Source organism: Sipha flava, unplaced genomic scaffold (assembly GCF_003268045.1).
Source record: "Sipha flava isolate LNK unplaced genomic scaffold, YSA_version1 0_pilon_pilon, whole genome shotgun sequence".
Taxonomy (NCBI): Eukaryota; Metazoa; Arthropoda; class Insecta; order Hemiptera; family Aphididae; genus Sipha; species Sipha flava.
The window spans coordinates 936637-955454 of NW_020271713.1; the positions used below are offsets into that span (position 1 = coordinate 936637).

Consider the following 18818-nt stretch of genomic DNA (forward strand, 5'->3'; position numbering starts at 1 on the left):
GCGTGTGGTTTTAGAAATATAATATACAACTGCCAAACAAAATATTTTCCAAAGGTATTATTAAAAGCCGCGTACAGTACAACAATCAATAATTATTTTTAACAACCGAATGAAAATTGTAAAATGCCAACTGTGTCGATTGAAAATTATTATGTTGTACTGCATATACCCGTGTCATTTTATATAATCTACCGTAGTCGTTTTAATGGTACATAATATATGTGTAGTGTTTGCAGATGATAAGTAAACTTTGTTAAACGGCTTTTTTTCGAGGTGCCAGAGCTTTTGTTGTGACATCATTTTTGAACACGCTTATCATTAAATACGATACGTTCTGCCAACAGTTACAACCAAACGTAATAGTGTACACTTACGTTGTTGTATATTAATATTATACTCGCATTGTCATCGAAATAACGTAGGTGGTACATTATTGTGTGTGTGCATTGTTAAAATGGCAGTACGCAACAGTCGGTAATGAGAACAAATCTCGGTAAATAAGTCTTATTTTTCACATTTTCAGCTCAATAACCATTATTATATTTGTTGTTTGGTTTATTTATTATAATACTACTCTCGGATGTTAAATGTCAAAACTATAAAATGTTCCATTCGCGCGTAACCGCTGAAATTTCTTGCCGTGTATATATATACTATAGTATATACAGAATATATTTTTTAATTTCGTTTCCCCGTTGAATGTTTTAAAAAACGTTTCGGAATACATTAAGTTACCAAAACATTGTGCAACCTAGATTAAGCAATCGACGATTTCAGTCTCGTTTACTAATTCCGTTTTATTTATGTACGCCACGTTAAATGTTCTGTCAATTGTATGAATGTCGTTCGTATATATATTTATACATACACACACACACACGCATTTATTTATATGAGTAAAACAATCTACCTTTTGATTAATAAGTATTTCGCAGGTTTTTAACACTTTACGACTTATTTTGGCTCGTAAATCTTGATCGTTAAAACTAGTCTAGATCGTGAACATAAAATACAAATGTGCAGACGTGGGGTATACTAGTAAATAAGTTCATTATATACCACGAAGGACTTTAAAGGTGGATAAATATAATAAATATAATTGTATTAATTATACAAATAAATAACTAACAAATTTGCGATTATATTGAATCAAACGACTTTATTATTTTATTCATACATTTTACTATAGTCTACATAATTAAAATGATTCACACCAAAAAAGTATTATAATATACGCGTACTTTGTTGATATTTATTTGACTTGATTATATTTAAGTTTAAATAAATTTCCACCTTATAGATAAAAAAAATTAAAGTATAAATAATGATAGTATTAAAATTAATCACAAAGCATTAACTCAAAATTAATTTGACGTTCGCAATCAATACTGTTATAATAGTTATACGTTATGAAAAACAAAATTACTACAACAAAACTTTAATAAATATCTTTCAAAATGATTTTAAAATTAAAGCACTATTTTTTTCAAATTTCTGAAGAGCGAAGTATAAAATATAGGTTTTAATTTCAGATGCCATCGCATTGTTAAAAGTCAATAAGTTATTATCGTCCTTGTTTCATTGGAATTAAAATAGTATTAATCAAGTTCCATTTATAATATAATGTTTATTAGAAAGTGTGAGAACGTTCATTTTAACTTAAAATAATTGTTGCTGAATTATGTTAAATTCATAATTCCTTGTTAACAGTGTAGTCAAATTAAGAATTAATATTTTATGCAGCACATAAACATTCAAAGGCATTTTGTCATATTATACTGGTATACTCGTAATTTAATAACGACGTGTTTAATTTTCTTCGGATTCATTTAAGTAATTTACTTAAATTAATGGCTTTAGGGTAATAATTATTTAAATATAACTGTAGTGAATCATTGAGAGTCTGCTGAGTACTAAATATTAAAAACTTGATTATGAACTTCTTCAGTTTGGAATGGCAACCAATAACCATGCAACAATAATCCACTGCAAAACTTGAGACAGTTTGCTTGACCATGCAAAGTTTTCTGAAAAAAAATTTAAATAAACTATTAAAAATATTAACATTTAGAGTGTTTGAATAATTATTATTGATATTTTAGAGTAGTAAAAGCAAACTGTTTAGCATTATGTAAGTATAAAGGTTTATTCTTTAATATATATGTAATATAATTTAACAAATATTTCCAATAAAACTATAATTATATTAATACTAAACTATTATATAGCATTTTAGTCGATAAATAAACGAACCAAAACTTAAAAATTAAAGTAATACAATAGTTTAACAATGTACATATAAATAATTGATAATTTAAGTTGTAATAAATTGTAATAAACAGTTATGGAATTGAATTCTCTAATAATACTATGTATATAAACATGTTTCAAATTATATAGCACTATGCTATTTCAAAATAAATTATTTGCACTTCTGGTAAAACTGATTTAGTTTCTTTCAGGGTTGTATAATTTAATATATATATATATATTGGGCACTCATGGTCTCGAGTAAGACTGGTTGAAATACTTAGGTAGGCGATTCCAGTGAATCGACCCACTTCACGAGTATAGAGTAAATTTTTTTTAATTTGGTAAAACTGCACACACTTAACCTTAAAGTAGGAAACAACCATAAAAGTTGGATGAATCGACAATTGTCAACGATATGGAGATGCAAAAGACAAGAGGGAAACCATCACCTTAAAAATATTATAAGATTATCTTCAAAGCGAATAATCAAATCTCAAGATGAGCAGATTATAATAAAACAAGTAGAGGATTTCTCCTAACTCGAAAACATTATAATAAATGTGAATAAAACAAGAAAATAATTATGAAAAGAATAGCGTTGTGAGACAGACTCTTCAGCACAAGAAGAACTTACTATTTGACAAAAATCTAAGATCTGAAGACGAGAATACTGTATATAAAGTCCTTTGCATTGAATAAGTTAGTTCGTATGAATACAAATATAAAACATGAACATAATAAAAATAAAAAATAAAGACAGATTAAAAACGATTGAGATGTATATGTGTGGGTAAACTTAACAAAAATCAATTTAACGGAAAGAAAGAGTAATAAAAAAGTAAAAAAGTGTTGGGCGAAAAGAATTTAAAAAAAAAGAATATTTTTAGGAATTTGATTATGAATAAAAAATAAAAGCCGTATTAATTAATTTTTGATATAATTTTAATACATTCTTAACAAGAACAGTTAAATCAGGATATTTGTGATAGAGAATGTATGATTTTGACCGTATAAAAGATTTTAATTCAATTTTTTTTGCTAAAATGATGTGTATAGTATGGTATGTTATAGTGTGTGATTCAAATTTAATTAAATATATTAACTTGAATTAATTACTTGACTTTTTTTTAAATTTAAAATCATTGTTAATCTTAATGTATATGAACAATTAAATTATACAAAATATAAGTGAGGGTTTTTTTTTATATCTTTTATTTAAAAGAAAAATACCATTCGTCAATTAAATCTATAGGTGTCTAACCTATCATAAACAAATTAGTTAAGTATTTGTGCAATTACATATTATTAATATTAAATAGAAAATCAGCATGAAAGATAATATACAGATAACTGGAAGAGATTTGGAATTCAGGAAATGTTGAATATTCGGGATATATATAAAGAATGAGAGAGAAAAATCTAAAGGGAAAGAAGTAACGAGAAAAAAGAATAGATATTTTTTATGTTATATGAAAGAGAAGAGCAAAGTCAAATTACGTAGTAAATGTAACATTCAATTTTGTTTCCGTGTAAAGTACTAAAAGAAACTATGAGAAAGACAGAAGAAGTAGATTGGGAGAAAAATGTGACCATGATGAAGGTGGCAGAAACTAATTTACGTCTGGAAATGTCAAGCTTCTATGAAACAAAGAATATGCAGTTTGTACATTATACTGTTACTAATAATTAGAGGAATTTTTAACCCCCCTTGCATTTTTCATTTTGTGATTAATATTTAGTATGAAGAACTAATATAACAACGTAGTAATTATTTGTTTGTTTGTAGTACCTAGGAACGTCTTAAAATACTATAACTGGTAAAATATACAACTATATTGTAAAAGATGATTTTTCATTTCATTCAAAATGTCAGCTTATTAATTATTATTATAATCATTATGCGTAAGTTTTCATTTATCTTAAACAATTTGTCCGTCAACCCCAAGATTGCATTAGTCTCCGCTAAAAATTAGCTATACACAAACAGCTGTAGCATTATATGGTACATGGTGGCAAAACAAAAAAAAATTATTAGAAAATGCACCGACAATTTTTAGCAGTTCTCAGAATAACATAGTGATAGTTTATCTACATATTTCGGCTAGCACCGAGTCCGAGTCATAACTAGAAACGTTTCGGCCAACATGGTATTTAAATACTATTATCCAACCGTATTATAAATCGAATGTTCGTACTGGAAAAGTAGTAGGAATTCAAATAATAAATGAACAAAACTGTAACACGTATATTGGCTCGTTTAAACGTGACAAAACTTTGTACCGATATTTTGTAAACACATCGACTGACGTACTCTCGTATACTCGCGCACGTGTAATGATGTAATTAGCTGCCGACACATATAAACCGGTGGGGACGTGAGGGATGGACTCATTGTTACACCCTTTCATCGACGTTCGACGAAATGAGCGTGCATTCTAGTCGACCCGTTCCTTGAACAGGCGGCAACAGCAGCAGGAGCAACAACAAGAAGAAAGAAAAAATAAAATAGGAGAAGTTTTGTTCGAAACAAACTTAATTTTCGATGTAAATTAAAAAGGCAGAGTGCAAGGACGCGCACGGACACACGGCGACGTGTTTTCGGGTTTATTTTTTCCGAGTTGTAATGAAAACTCTCCGTTAAAGAACCAAGTGGGTCAGCGACGGCGTAAACTTTTTTTTGTCGTTTTACGCGCATTAATCAACCAACGGAATTACTTTTACTGCTTAAGGAGCTTTTATTGCGAAAACATTTCCTCCAAGTGACCGTAAAACAGATGTTCATCGAATACTAATCTGCTCGGTGTAATACATCATCGACGCGCCGATGACACATTTTAATCTAACGCCGTTGCCGCGTTATTCTGCTCGGCGATACGAACGATTTCAATCGTGACGATCTGTGGAACCGTAACGTCGAAAACATTAAAAATGTGCACGAAAACGGTTACGCGATTCGGCGAAAACCGAATGAAACGTGCGAAACATTTGTTGTTATTATTATTTTATTGTTAAATAAAAACAAATCAAACCGCAGATACACATAAAGACACACACATACTCGTGCAGTACATCGTGAACAAAACAACACGATCATATATCGCACATAGCTGTGTGTACGTGGGTGCATTATACGTACGATCAGTGGCGTAGATATAATTTTTTTCTTTGGGGGAGCGGGGTGTTTAAGAGTCAATTCATGATATTCTTAGTATATCTTAATGTAAGGTCCCATGTAATAATATTGCTTTTAAAATGGTATTATTATTATGTCCTGCATTCAATGAAATTTATTTTGTTACTTAATTTTTAATATACTCGTATAACTTATCATAGTAAAATGAAAATATAGTTTTACTATAATACGTAAATATTAATAAACAATAATTAAAAAAAATCTGGATGGGTGGAAAATCCCTTACCCCCTCCCTCTCCCACCGTAACTACGCCACTGCGTACGATCAGGAATACCATGCCGATATGTTGGCTCACAAATATTGTAACATACCACATGTGACGTTATATTTTCGTAAAAAATAATGATAAACAATAGTGACGATGAAAAGTCATTTAGTATGTACTTGGTTTAAATGTTCAATACGCGATGGCGAAAATTATTCGCGCACAGTAACGCGGTGAAATATCGATTAGTTATTTACAAAATTATTTTAATATTATTATTACAACGTGCACGAAATAATAGGCGAACGCGTGCCGTGCCGCAGTCCAATTCAAACGGACTTTTAAATGTTCCAGGAAATATGTCTATTCGTTTTGTACAAAAAAAAAAAAAAAATAATAAAATAAATAAACTCCATGAATTTATTATACCTCGTAGAACATTATTAAGATAATATCTGAACACAAATTCGATACTCGCACCTGCATTCGAACTCGATGACTGACGACAAGTTTATTTATGAATATATCATTTCGAACGAGACCTACGCCCGGGTCGTATGTCCGCGTGCGATACGACGTAATTATTTTAACTTGTAAAATGTCATTATCACGTGCGGAATACGATAAAAGAATCGGCTATTTTATTACGATCCACGTTTAATAATCTCCGTGCCCGTTGATCGAATCTCATGCTAGATTTTGTGAAGAGACTTGTCCCGGATACCGGATAAATTAATGTAAATTAAATATATTGACCATTGTTCTTCTTCTGTTCATTATTATATCCAGATAAAAATATTCCATGTCATCTCAGGATTATTTAACACGAAAATAATTGTATCATAATAATTGTCAAAGTAAAAATTTTAAATAAATATTTTATTTTTTCTTGCGTGTGTTATACTATATGATCTTATTTGAAAACAGAATAAAGGAATAAAGGAATAAAGCACATAAAAAAAATGGATGGGATGAATTATTCTTTAGCGATTATTTTCCGAATTTATAAATGATAAAAGATCAATTCTAGTTTATTTTCAATAATTTAATAATTTAAGTTTTTAATATATATATATATATATATATTTATAAATTGTTATATTCATAAAAAGGTTTGATTTTTTTTCAAAAACAAATAATAATGTAACTGTATTATCATGTAAAATAAATAAAATAATAATGCAATAATGCGTTTTTGTTGATTAAACAAAAACCTGACGAAACTATATAATTCAATATGGTTTTGAAAGTTCTTTGTGATTACGAAACATAGTTATGCTAATTTTAACAGTCAAATCGTCAAAAATTGCTAATCGAAAGAAAAAAATTACCTTTGTATTAATAGTATAGTCGAGACCCTGGGTGGGTTTAAAATTATTCACGGGGCACCTACCCATATATAAATATATATAATACAAATAGGATATATGTATGGTAAGTTGTAGTTTTAGGAACAAAGTTAAATTTTATAACAATTAAAGGAATAAAATAATATAATACTCGTATTATGGTATTAAAAATGAATAGTATACTTTAATTTTTTAATACAAAATCAAGTTTTCGTTGTTTTCTTTAGAAAATCTGTTAATTATATTTTTTAGGTTATTTTCTGTGTCAATATTTATATCCTTATGAGTATACATAAGGGCCAACCCTGTCAATCATTCTTCTCCCACTCTTTCCTTTAACCAAGTTTTGAACAGCCTTAAAAAGGAAAAACTTCCTTCTGATTTTCCGACAGAAATTTAATTAAAATTTTAAGAAATTATGCATGTACAAGAGAGTTATTTTGATCCAAATGATTTAATGTTTTAATAACAAAATTTATATTTTTAAAATCAGGATTTACTAATAAGGAAATAATTTTTTTTCACGGCAATGACAGAGATGACGTGTGACGCGCAACGGTCAACGATTTTCTGCAGGTTTCATTAATTTTTATTGCAATACACTGTATAATATTATCGATTGATACGAGATACATGACGATAAACAAGATATTATACAATTATTGATGTTAGACTTGTGTGTACAAGATATGATAATCGATTATGAACGTAAATCGTTCATATTATTCTGTTGGTAGACGAAAAGTTTAGGATTTTAAATAATCAATAAAAATAATTGAACAGTTATTTTTGGGAAAATGGGTTTGGGCCGCACTCTTTTTAATCCCTCCCCCCCTTGTTTCCGCGCCTAATCCAGACATATAATATCTACATTATACAAGTATATGCAAAATAATATGTACTATCTATATAACAATAATATTGAGTGTCACAAATTATACAATAAAGTCGATACTCGAAGGATTTCAATTCGATCAAAAGTGAATTGATCAAAAATACATTTCATTGAGTTTGTAAACGACAAGACCATGAAACCCCGTAGAGCACGGTTAAGCCAAATATCAAAATTAATAAATGAAAAAGAAGCAATGAAAATAATGCGATGCTCGAAAACTACAACCCGGGCACGCATCGAGGAAATAAATATTCCCAAAGGGCTGCAGGGTCTTCTGGTCAAAAACACCAATCGACATTGTTTTAAGGATACTCTCGAGAATAAAAGTACGAACGATGCCAGGATGGAGTGCTAGCTGTATAAACGTACTCCATTTAGAAAAAACCGAGTGAGTACGTCTTGTTTAGTTCTCTGATCTGCTCTGTCTATTTAATATAATATCACGTTATTATATAGTCTTATATTGAAGTTTATTCGTTTTCATTTATAAAATAAAATTATCATGCTAAATTTAAATTACCTTATACGTTAGCATAGGAAATTAAAAAATTGTAAGTCCTCGGTAGGCAGTTGGAAAGAAATCAGGATACGATGACAAGATTATTTTGAGTGTAGGTAGTTAGAGCAAGTATTACTGTTTTAATATTATTTAAACGCAAAAAAAAAAAGAATATTTAAATCTGCACTGTTTAGTTCTTATACAAACTTTAGTCCGAGTTTGCGGCCATCAAGTACCTACACCTATTTTATTATTCATCTCTTTGTAATAATATCAACATCTCTTTAGCTCGACTCGTTACGTCACGTTTTATTTATATAACGCTATATGCGGCCAAGAATACGTTGCATCATGTTTTTTCGTTACATTATTTATTTTATGATCAGAATTACGCTCTTCAATCGAGTAAATTAGGACTAGTTGTAAAAACGAACAAGTTCACCTGGTCCGCAATTTTCCTGAGTGCGACGCACGTTTGAGCTTTATGTGAAATGTTCAATATTATTGTTACTAAACATCAAGGGCGTAAGTAAGGATTATTTATTGTGGGGGGGGATTGATATATTTAGATAGTTAATTATTATTTTTATTATTAACTATTTATTTACTAACTAAGATTTGGGCAATAGGAAAAGAGGTTGAATTCTCAAAATCCCCTCCCTTGTCTACGACATTGGTAAATACAATAGTTTTATGGATATGAAGAACATATTTGAATATTATACTCGTATGTATGTAATAAATTCGCAAGTAAACAATTTTTATTATCTGATACACGTATAATGGACATACACTACACAGTGAGTAAAAAACAGAACGAAACGTATACACTTAAGCAAATTATTTTTTTTACAAGTTTCAATAAAATACGTCATTGTGCACTTAAGCATGCACTTTCGTGCGCACAATCGACGTCAACACTACGAGGATGTGTTATTGTTCTGTGATGTTGGGAAAAGTAGCAGGAACCGACTACTACGATCCTAACTACCTACGTTGAATGGATTTACTATAACGTATTAAGACCTATTACTTGCGCTGTCTACTTTGAACATTCTCTAAGGGTGTCATTTTATACGTTCAAATTTTTATAGCATAAGAATAATAGACATGATATCAATAATGTATATTCAGCAATAAACAATTTGAATACAAAAATCTCACGTATTGTATAATGAATAATAATTGGGTAAAGTGAAGAGTAATGAAAGCCTTTGATGTGTACCGCTTTCATGCGGTTTTCCTTTGACGTGATACTTTGCACTGACCCAATTGTATACTCAAAAAAAGTTTCTAACTCTGAACAAGGCCATTAATATTAAAAAAAAAAAAAATATATATATATATATATACTAAAATGAAAAACTTTCATGGTAATAATATTATTTGTATAAAACAAAAAGAACCATTCAAAACTATATTTAACGTTGTGTATCTAACACGCAACTATGTTACTTTCTTTTCACTTTTACAGCAGTAATTTAGGGATGGTGACGAAAATGCTTTAGTTAATAGTTGGGTATAAAATTATTTTGCCAACGAAACACGTCTGATAAACTTCACGTGTAGGTACAGGTGGGCGCCGTATACCATAGGATAATTGGGTACATTTAATACACGAAGGTGTGGGACAACAATTATCATTTCATAATAAAAGAAAACTATACGATTAGTCGGATTATGAAAACGATTTGCAGGTAAAAGAAATATATTATTTTGTGAAATTCAATATTTGTATAATAGGTGAAATCACGTTTTTTACGCATTTTTAAATTGTTCACATATCAACAATTATTAAGCACAATAGAAACAAGTGTTGTTCAATTTTATTTAAAAATATTAAATGTCAAATCAATAAACTTACATAAGTTTAAAACCGATCAATATTTCTTTCGAAACTGAAAACTATTCGTTCAACATTGAAGTAAAACAAATCTTGAGTTTTCACTCAAATATTTTGTTCGTGATGACTAATTTTGAATTGTATAAAAAAAAAAAAAAAAAGAATAAAAATGATAAATTAATAATTATCACTCATTCTATGAATTTATTCACTATAAGTCCCCTGATAAAAGGAAAAATTAATGGTTTTACAATGAAGTTTTTTATTTTTTGTTTCAGAAAACACTTTTTAATATAATAAAACTTAAAAGTTTTTAAAAATTATATAGGTTCACTTAACATTTTAGATCGACCAGAAACGCGGAACAATAAAGTAGTCTTCGAGAAAATTATAAACAATAACTGGAGAACAATGACAATTTTGGTAAGTTTGTTAAGCTTGTAGATAGTTGAAATTTTCATTAATTAAAGAATAAATGCAACTCATATTTTACTGTAAAATCTCAGCGAATTCATTATTTCCTAAATCATTTTTTGCCGTGCCGTAAACTAAATCAAAAATATCGTGAAACGTTTTTTAAATTCCACGAAGATTTAAAAATAAATATTTTACTGTTTAATTTTTTTTTTCCGATCAAATATCTTGGAAAAAAAAATCATTCTCGGACCACATAACCCAACTGCAATGGTAATCGCTATAAAATTTTGAAATTGACTTGAACATTTCGTACACAATATGTGCTTATGGATACGGTATTGCACACAAGATATTTTATGTAGGTATGTTTTTTTTAAGTATTAAATAGTTACCCCAAGAAAAACTCGTGCGCAATACAAAGTGGCGTGTATTGATTACGTATGATGCATTATAGACAAATAGCTGCGTCACTTAGTACGTATGTACGTATGTCTAGCTTTCACGCACGTATGTATTTGAAAAATCGTTTAACCCATTGTACAATAATCGAAAAAACCCTTGTCGTAGTAGTCGTTAATTTTCGATTGTAATTATTTAGAAAAAATACCCGAACAATAACGCGCCACTGATAATTTGTAGTTCACCGCGAACTAATAATATTGTTAACACATTATACTACATGCTCCAGGTGTGAACGAATCCCACGGACAAAGAAATATCGCCGCCGAACAATGTGAACTGAAGGATACGCGAAAAGAATATTAACTTCCGTATAACTGCAGATAACATTATCTGCACACACTGATCGGGATTGGATAATACGGATAGAAAACGTTATCATTGTATAGCGTCGCACGTATGTTAGACGGAAAAAATTGTAGGAAAATCATTAGACGTCCCGAACAAAAACTTAATAAATAAATAACGCGGATTACGTATAATTTTATATATTATTTGTCAACAATAAATAAATAAGTCATCGTCCGGTTTACATCGAATTACCTACTCGATTTTGTTAGCACGCAAAGCTGGTCATTTAATACAAGGTACACAGTTAATGTATGTATAACTCTGCGAAATAAAAAAAAATAAAATAAAATAAAACTAAACCATTATGTACAGAAAAAATGAAAATCAACGTTAACATTCGTGAAAATGATTTGTGTACTTCAAACTTTCTGAAATTAATTGATACAGCCTTAGCTTGAGGTTATTATAAATCTGGTGAAATTACTTCTGTTTATCCTTGCATTCCGTGTTAAGATTATGAAATCACAAAAGTACTTTGATGTTTTATCAAAAGAAATATAAACTCTTGGCATACGAAATTGATCATTATTTATTTAATTTTTGCATCAAGGCGAAAAAAAACCGCGGAAAAAATATGGAAAATAGCCTTTTCAAAGAATCATTAGTATCCAATTTCCAATTTAAAAATATGCTACCAAGAATTTTTGGTGTAAAATTACATCGCAAAAAAAGTGTTATAAATAAAATAAAAATAATGAGGTAAAGAAAAAAAAAATTCATTGTAAAATTAATATACGTATCTTTTACTTTGCACAAAATCTAAATCATAATTATAACCGATATAATTTATCGACCAACGACGTGTATTATGTATTGAATATAAATATGTATAATTGTATAGTGTTACGATAAAATATGACTACCTTAAAATTATCTAATTTTAGATGTCGATGGAAAGTATTTATATTTTCTTGGAATAGACAGTCGATGATTAAATTGATAAAAATAAAATATAAATATATATTATCGAAATACACTTAAAATAAATATTATAATTCAGCTTTTAATTTTTTCCGGTAAAGCTCATCGAATTACCAAACAGTATAATTTGTTGGTTTTCTATATTTTATATGTGAATACTCATTGCTTTTGCTCTTGCTTTATTCCTTTGATGTGTCCCTTTTACTCAATCTAAACCAAAATGTATAATTTGTGGAGTAATATATTTATTTTAAATTTTACATGCTAATTTCTTTTTAAACACGATTCTTTTGAAACTTGAATCGAAATACTATTTTAATATTTTCGGAACTATAAAAAGATTCGAAAAATATGATAAATTTAAACACTATGGCAGTGTATCGTAGACGTCGTGAAAATCACGTAACGTTGATCGCGTTTCGACCGGAAAATTCGACTAAATCGCGAAATGAATCATTTAGCTCGACATATATACGGACACTCGAGAAGTACTCGTACAGTGTGTGTGTGTGTGTGGCACTAATAACTGCGTATACGAACGATGAACAGACTCCCCAGAGAAATTCACGTGCGATCTATGCAACATATGAATTATTTCAGTTAAGTCGACGCGCGCACATATTTATATAGATATAACAGTGCGGTTCTCGAACAAGTTTTCGGCTGAAAATTCGTTATACCGCGGCTACGGTGGCTGCGGTTCCCACGAGAGAAAAACGTTTTTCGGCTAAACCCCATCGCCCGTCAGCCCCTTCGTCGAGACGCGCTCTTCCGGCCGGGCGACACACCCGTTAACGTGATGTTTTAAGTTCCTTCCGACGGGAAACTTTTACCGTTTTGACGCGTATACTGTAATAACAACACCCGGCGGACCGACCACGTTATATACATGTATATACATATATAGATATATAAATATAAACATGTAAATATAACGTATTTATACATATAAAAGTCATAAATGCATATTTATATGTATGGGGAAAAAATAGAGATAGTGAGACGAAGGTAAGTCATAAAGTATTTCGCCGTCATCGGTCAACTGTAATAAAACATCCATACACCCTCCAACCGGGAACGCGACTCATCGTATTGGGTTAACTTATAGGCTTAGGTAAAAGTAGTACTCTTAGAGTTTTCAACAGCGAAATGAGACTACGACAGTCGACGACATACTAACGACATACTTCGGGAAAGTTTCGATTACTCATAACTAAAATTATAATGGATAAAATAAATAATAATAAATACGCTTCAAATAGGCCGAATCGAGTTTTAGGCAAACGTTACAGTTTGTCGCAAGAAAAAATTATATTCCTTTGTAATTGGCAGTAAGTCATAATTTTCAAGTTTTTAATTGTTAGCAGTATGCTATTAGTGTACCTAATCGCGTTTTAGAAACATATATCGATAATACGGGATTAATGAACGTTTACCGAGTTTTATTGTTATAAGTAATATATAAATATATAAAAAAAGTTAACAAGTTTTTATTGATATATAAGACTATTGATGAATATTGCTTGATATGAGTATGAGTTTTTAATGTATTTACCGAATATTACTTTGAAAAATAAATAAAATCTAATATGATTTTTTCTTGAATATTTTATCGATTTTTAAATGTTTACTGATAAAGATATTTCTTGAAAAATACCATTTCATAAACTCTCATTTGATAGAAAACTAATGCACGAAAAAAAATGTAAAAAAAAAACCTATTAATACCTATCCCAATTCTCTTTTCCAGGTCACATTAAAATCGTGACAAAATGTAAGATATATTCTGTGAAACATAAATTAAATTGGTTCTATTAAGTTATTTGACAGCTCTAGACATACATTGAGTTGAATTGCAGATGTTTCTATGGGAATTGAAAAGTTCAAGTAATCAAGTTTTCGAATTATTAAACTTTGAGTGATCGTCGCTATTTGACTACAAATATATATATATATATATACATCCAGTACGCCTTTTAAGATTTTTTCGGGTGCTGATATAATATTAGACTTATGCCAGGTCGGCGAAATCTATGGGCGACCTGGGCAGTTGCCCAGGGTGCCAGCAAGAAAGGGACGCCAAACTGAAAATTATTTTTATCCAATTTATCTTTTAATACGCAATCTACAGAAAGTTAGAATATAATAGTTGTGCCTTCTACTTCAATATCGTCGAGACCGATGGTTTTGACGTAAAAATAATGCATGGAAACATATTACATACCACCGCATTTGTGTGTGTAAATAGAATATCATATAGATGTTCGTAATAATTATTGTCATAAAATATTTATCTATTTATAAATAAATTCATAAACTAGACGATTACATAAAAACCGTTACGGCAAAAATACCGCAGTGTGGTGTAAATCAAAAAGACAGTTGCCTAACATACACGCACAATTTATTGTTTTCGGCAAGCTCTCGTTACGTACGATCTGCTGTGTAATGTCAAATGTGTAAACTAACAAATTACAGTCAACAGATGCTTTTTCTCTTTCAATATAGTGGTGTATACAAGGGGGGTGTTTGGTAGATATGACACCTCCCTTGAGCCGTATCATATATTACATTATTATAGGAATATAGGTAAATCGATAATACAATATGAAATATAAAATAATGCACAATAGTAATTACATATATACAGGTTAACATTATCGCGATTGCGACAATACGTGACGAAAATTATTCGTTTACGTTTTCGTGCAACACAAAACGTTTAATAATAATAGGTATTGTAGCATCGAATACTGATATTCGAATAGTCAAATATTCGAATGATTTATGGTAAAGCTATCCGAATTCGAATATACATTACATCTCTATTACAGACATTATGTATACATATTAATTAATTAAAATAAAAGTTTTAGTTTGTACGTATTATGCATAATATTTAATAATTATAATTAACATCCCCCTTCAGAAAATCCTAGCTACGCCACTGTTTCAATACCAAAAGTTCAGGTTAATTTTTTGCTGTTAGTTATTAAGGGTATAAAATTACGTTATTCTATATGTAACCAAAAGTATGATTCGACAACAACGAAACGAAGGTATATATTACGTGTTGTATTACACATTATTATTTTTAAATTTTAACGTATAAGTGAATATTATGTATCCTCATTGCTAATTCATCGGAAATAATATGCATCAAAATCAGTAATAAATAATTATTATATCAATAAAAAGATCGATACATGCAATTCCTTTATTTTAATTTTACTACAGAAAAAATATATGTTTCAGGCCCGTGGCTCTCAAGCATAGGACTGGCCTGTGTCTACCCAATAATATACTATAAGTAATTGAGAAGTAAGAAAGTGAAAAACTATCGAATATCAATGAATGCAACAAACTCTTATCATACAGAAAAGAAAAAACTGTAAAATCAAACCTATTGGTTATATCGTACCAACAAACCGTAGTGTTTTGGACTCGTGTTGCGATTGATGTGTTTCCGATTTGAGTGTACGAAAATGAAAACAAAGCAAAATCGTTAACACGTCCACAGATAAATAAAACTGAAATGTAAACCTCGTGCGACGGTTAGTGCGGCAAGAACCTTCGGCGACTTCCACGTCATGTTTTTCAACGAGTAGAAAAACATTTGGTCAGTAGGATCCGTGTTTTCGCTTTCCGTTCGCTTTTGAATCGCCGTACATCGCGCGCTCGACATTTCGCCCGTACACGAGGCAGTGGCGTAGCAAGAGCATGGCAAACTGTGCGCACGTCAGAGGCGCTAATAGCGAAGGGGCGTCAAACCGTGCGTGATTCGTATTTTTATTTCACCTTTAAGATTCAAATTTTCCACTATAGTTTTTGGAAATCTGTAGATTTTGTCTAGTCGTACATTCAATGACGAAACTATGAGAATAGCGCAAGAGAATTCGTACAGGAAAAACGATCAACGAATTCGCCGTTTTTAATGCGAAAATAGCGAATTTTCAAAGTTAAAAATTTACACCGTAATAATAACTATTCTTTTAAAAAAAAAAAAAAAAATAATCTGTAAACAGTGCAACAAACAGCTGCACGCATCAGAGCCCGCGTGCACGTACAGGTAGCGACGGCGGTGGTGATGACGGTGGTGGTGATGTGCGCACAACACCGGTGGTTAGAAAACCCACCCCAGTGTCCGGAAATTAAACGTTCGGTGTGCGCACGTATTCGTTATTACGTGGTACGCGGAAAGCGATCGCCGTCGCTGCACACGAGCTTGTGTAAATTTAGCGCGCGCGCTGGTGGGAGGGGGCGAAGTGTATGTTTGCGCTCGGTACGCGGAATTTCGAGTCGCGGACTGTTTGCGCACCGCCGCGCGTTACTCGCATACCGGCCACGCCGTGAATCGCAAAACGTTTACGGTACGGTTTGTTTGCTTTTTTTTTAGCTTTTAACAGATAAATCACAACATCGAAAACAAGCTGCCGTCGCCGCGTACCGCACGTGATGGACGATTTTTTTTTTTTTTCGACTCGTTCGGTCGGTACCATCCGTACATGCGAAACCCACTGACCGCGCGCGTAATCCGTTGAACACTTACCGATTACAGCAGTGGCGTGTCGACAACGTTTTTGAGGAGCGGCCGCTCCATCAATATTTCGGGGGTGGGTGGTTAGTATTTAGGTGGTATCTTTGTCGGTTATACGAAGAATAAAACTGTCATTTTGCAATCGTCAGATTGCATTTTGTCTAAATATCACAACATATAGCAGTGTAATAATATTTAGGTACTGTATAATACGTATTTAGTAATACACGTACGGTATGCTGTTCGTACACTTATACAACACCTATAATATACGGTTACCAGGTGTTTAAAAAATATGGTTTTATTAAGCTAATAGTTTGTTTTAATTGGTGTTGAAAAATTATGGAACTTGATCAAATTAAGTATGCGTGTAGCTTTAGCATCACTACCATAACAATGCAGATTTTCATTATTATTAAGCGTATTAAATTTATTTGCGTATACCGATCACATCAGTAACATTGATCAAAACTAACAAATAAGTGATGATCAATCGTCATGAAAAATACTATATTTTAATATATTTTTATAGGTTTTAGATATTAGTTTAGTATAAAAAAAAAAAAAAAAAGAGGACAATTGTCAAAATTAGTTGTTCAATATGTTTTTTACAGTGACAATGCGAGCGAAGTGACCGGTTTTGGTACGTAGGGGTATTTAAAAAACAGGTGGGTGGGTTGTTTGTAAGAATCATTGCTCCTTACTTAAGAGTAGTTCAACACGCCACTGAATTACAAACCAAACATCAGCAAAAGCAATCGCGACGATGAGCGATTACCGGAGCAATGGCGAATCATGTACTCGTGTAAAACATTACATTTTTTCTCGTCAACAATATATGTTTTCTTATGGCATAAAAATACATACATGTTTTTAATATTTAACGGCAAGCTCGAAGAAAGAAAGAAAAAATGTAATTTTTGGCACGTACCGTCAAAATAATTTGCCAACCCCGGTGTATACCGTACGTACCCGGGTACACGTGCGCGCGCGGAGGTGCACGACGACCATCGTGTCGTACCGCATACATTCGAACGTCGAATGTATCTCACGTCGAAAAATCAACCAGAAAATCGCACGCAGTCTTATGTATATGCGTTTAACCGAAATGTCAATAGCGTCTACACGCACTCGCATACGCCTAAGACCGCGCGCACATGGCGCTATATCGTATAATGTATTTAAATGTGGAATTGATTTTTCTATTATTTTTCTCTATCTCTCGTTCTCCTCGGCCCCATCCACGTTCCGTTATGTTAGAGGGAGACTCCGCAGAGAAACGTCAAGTCGTCAACGATATTAATAATAATACGTTTAAACAATATGATACGAAATGTTTTTCGAACGTGTATGTATTTATTGAATTGCCTGCGTTCCGTTCCGGATTAATATTTAAGTTTTGCAAGCTTTGTCCGAGCAAAGTATACGCGTTTAATATCATTTTGCTCCTCGCCTCCAAAACTTTAGTCGTTCGATAATTGACGGAATTCGGTTGATTTATTGGGATTTGTTTCGGAAGCGTATTGAATTACTTTTTATTACCACTGGTATTCATTAAATGCACACAACTTTTGGCATAGTTTACTAATTATGTACACTCAACTTTATACTTAATACTAAACAATCTGACGTTTTCTTTATATACAATACGTATATGTATATGTACATGAATATTAAAAACATGGTTGTGTTCTTTTAATCAAAAAGGTTTTCATTTTTATCGAAAAGTAATCGTAAGATATTGACTAAGTTTTTTTAATCGATTTCTAGAATTTTGACGAAATGTAAAAGTAAGTTTTTTATGATGGTAAAAAATAAATACAAATATAAATTTTTATGTAGAAAGAATCTTAAAGGAAAAGTAGATTAAATTAAAATATTCAAAGTTAAAGAAT

The 18818-nt window shown here is 31.0% G+C and overlaps 1 protein-coding gene across 1 annotated transcript in view; it reads right to left on the minus strand.

Annotated features, from left to right (window-relative positions):
• Positions 1–1467: 1467 nt before the first annotated feature.
• Positions 1468–18818, minus strand: part of LOC112682920 — a 68949-nt gene continuing 51598 nt past the window's right edge. The window contains exon 6 of the mRNA XM_025553734.1: positions 1468–2027. Within this exon, the coding sequence (XP_025409519.1) occupies positions 1945–2027 (83 nt within the window). The 3' untranslated portion in view covers positions 1468–1944. The remainder of the gene's footprint in view (positions 2028–18818) is intronic.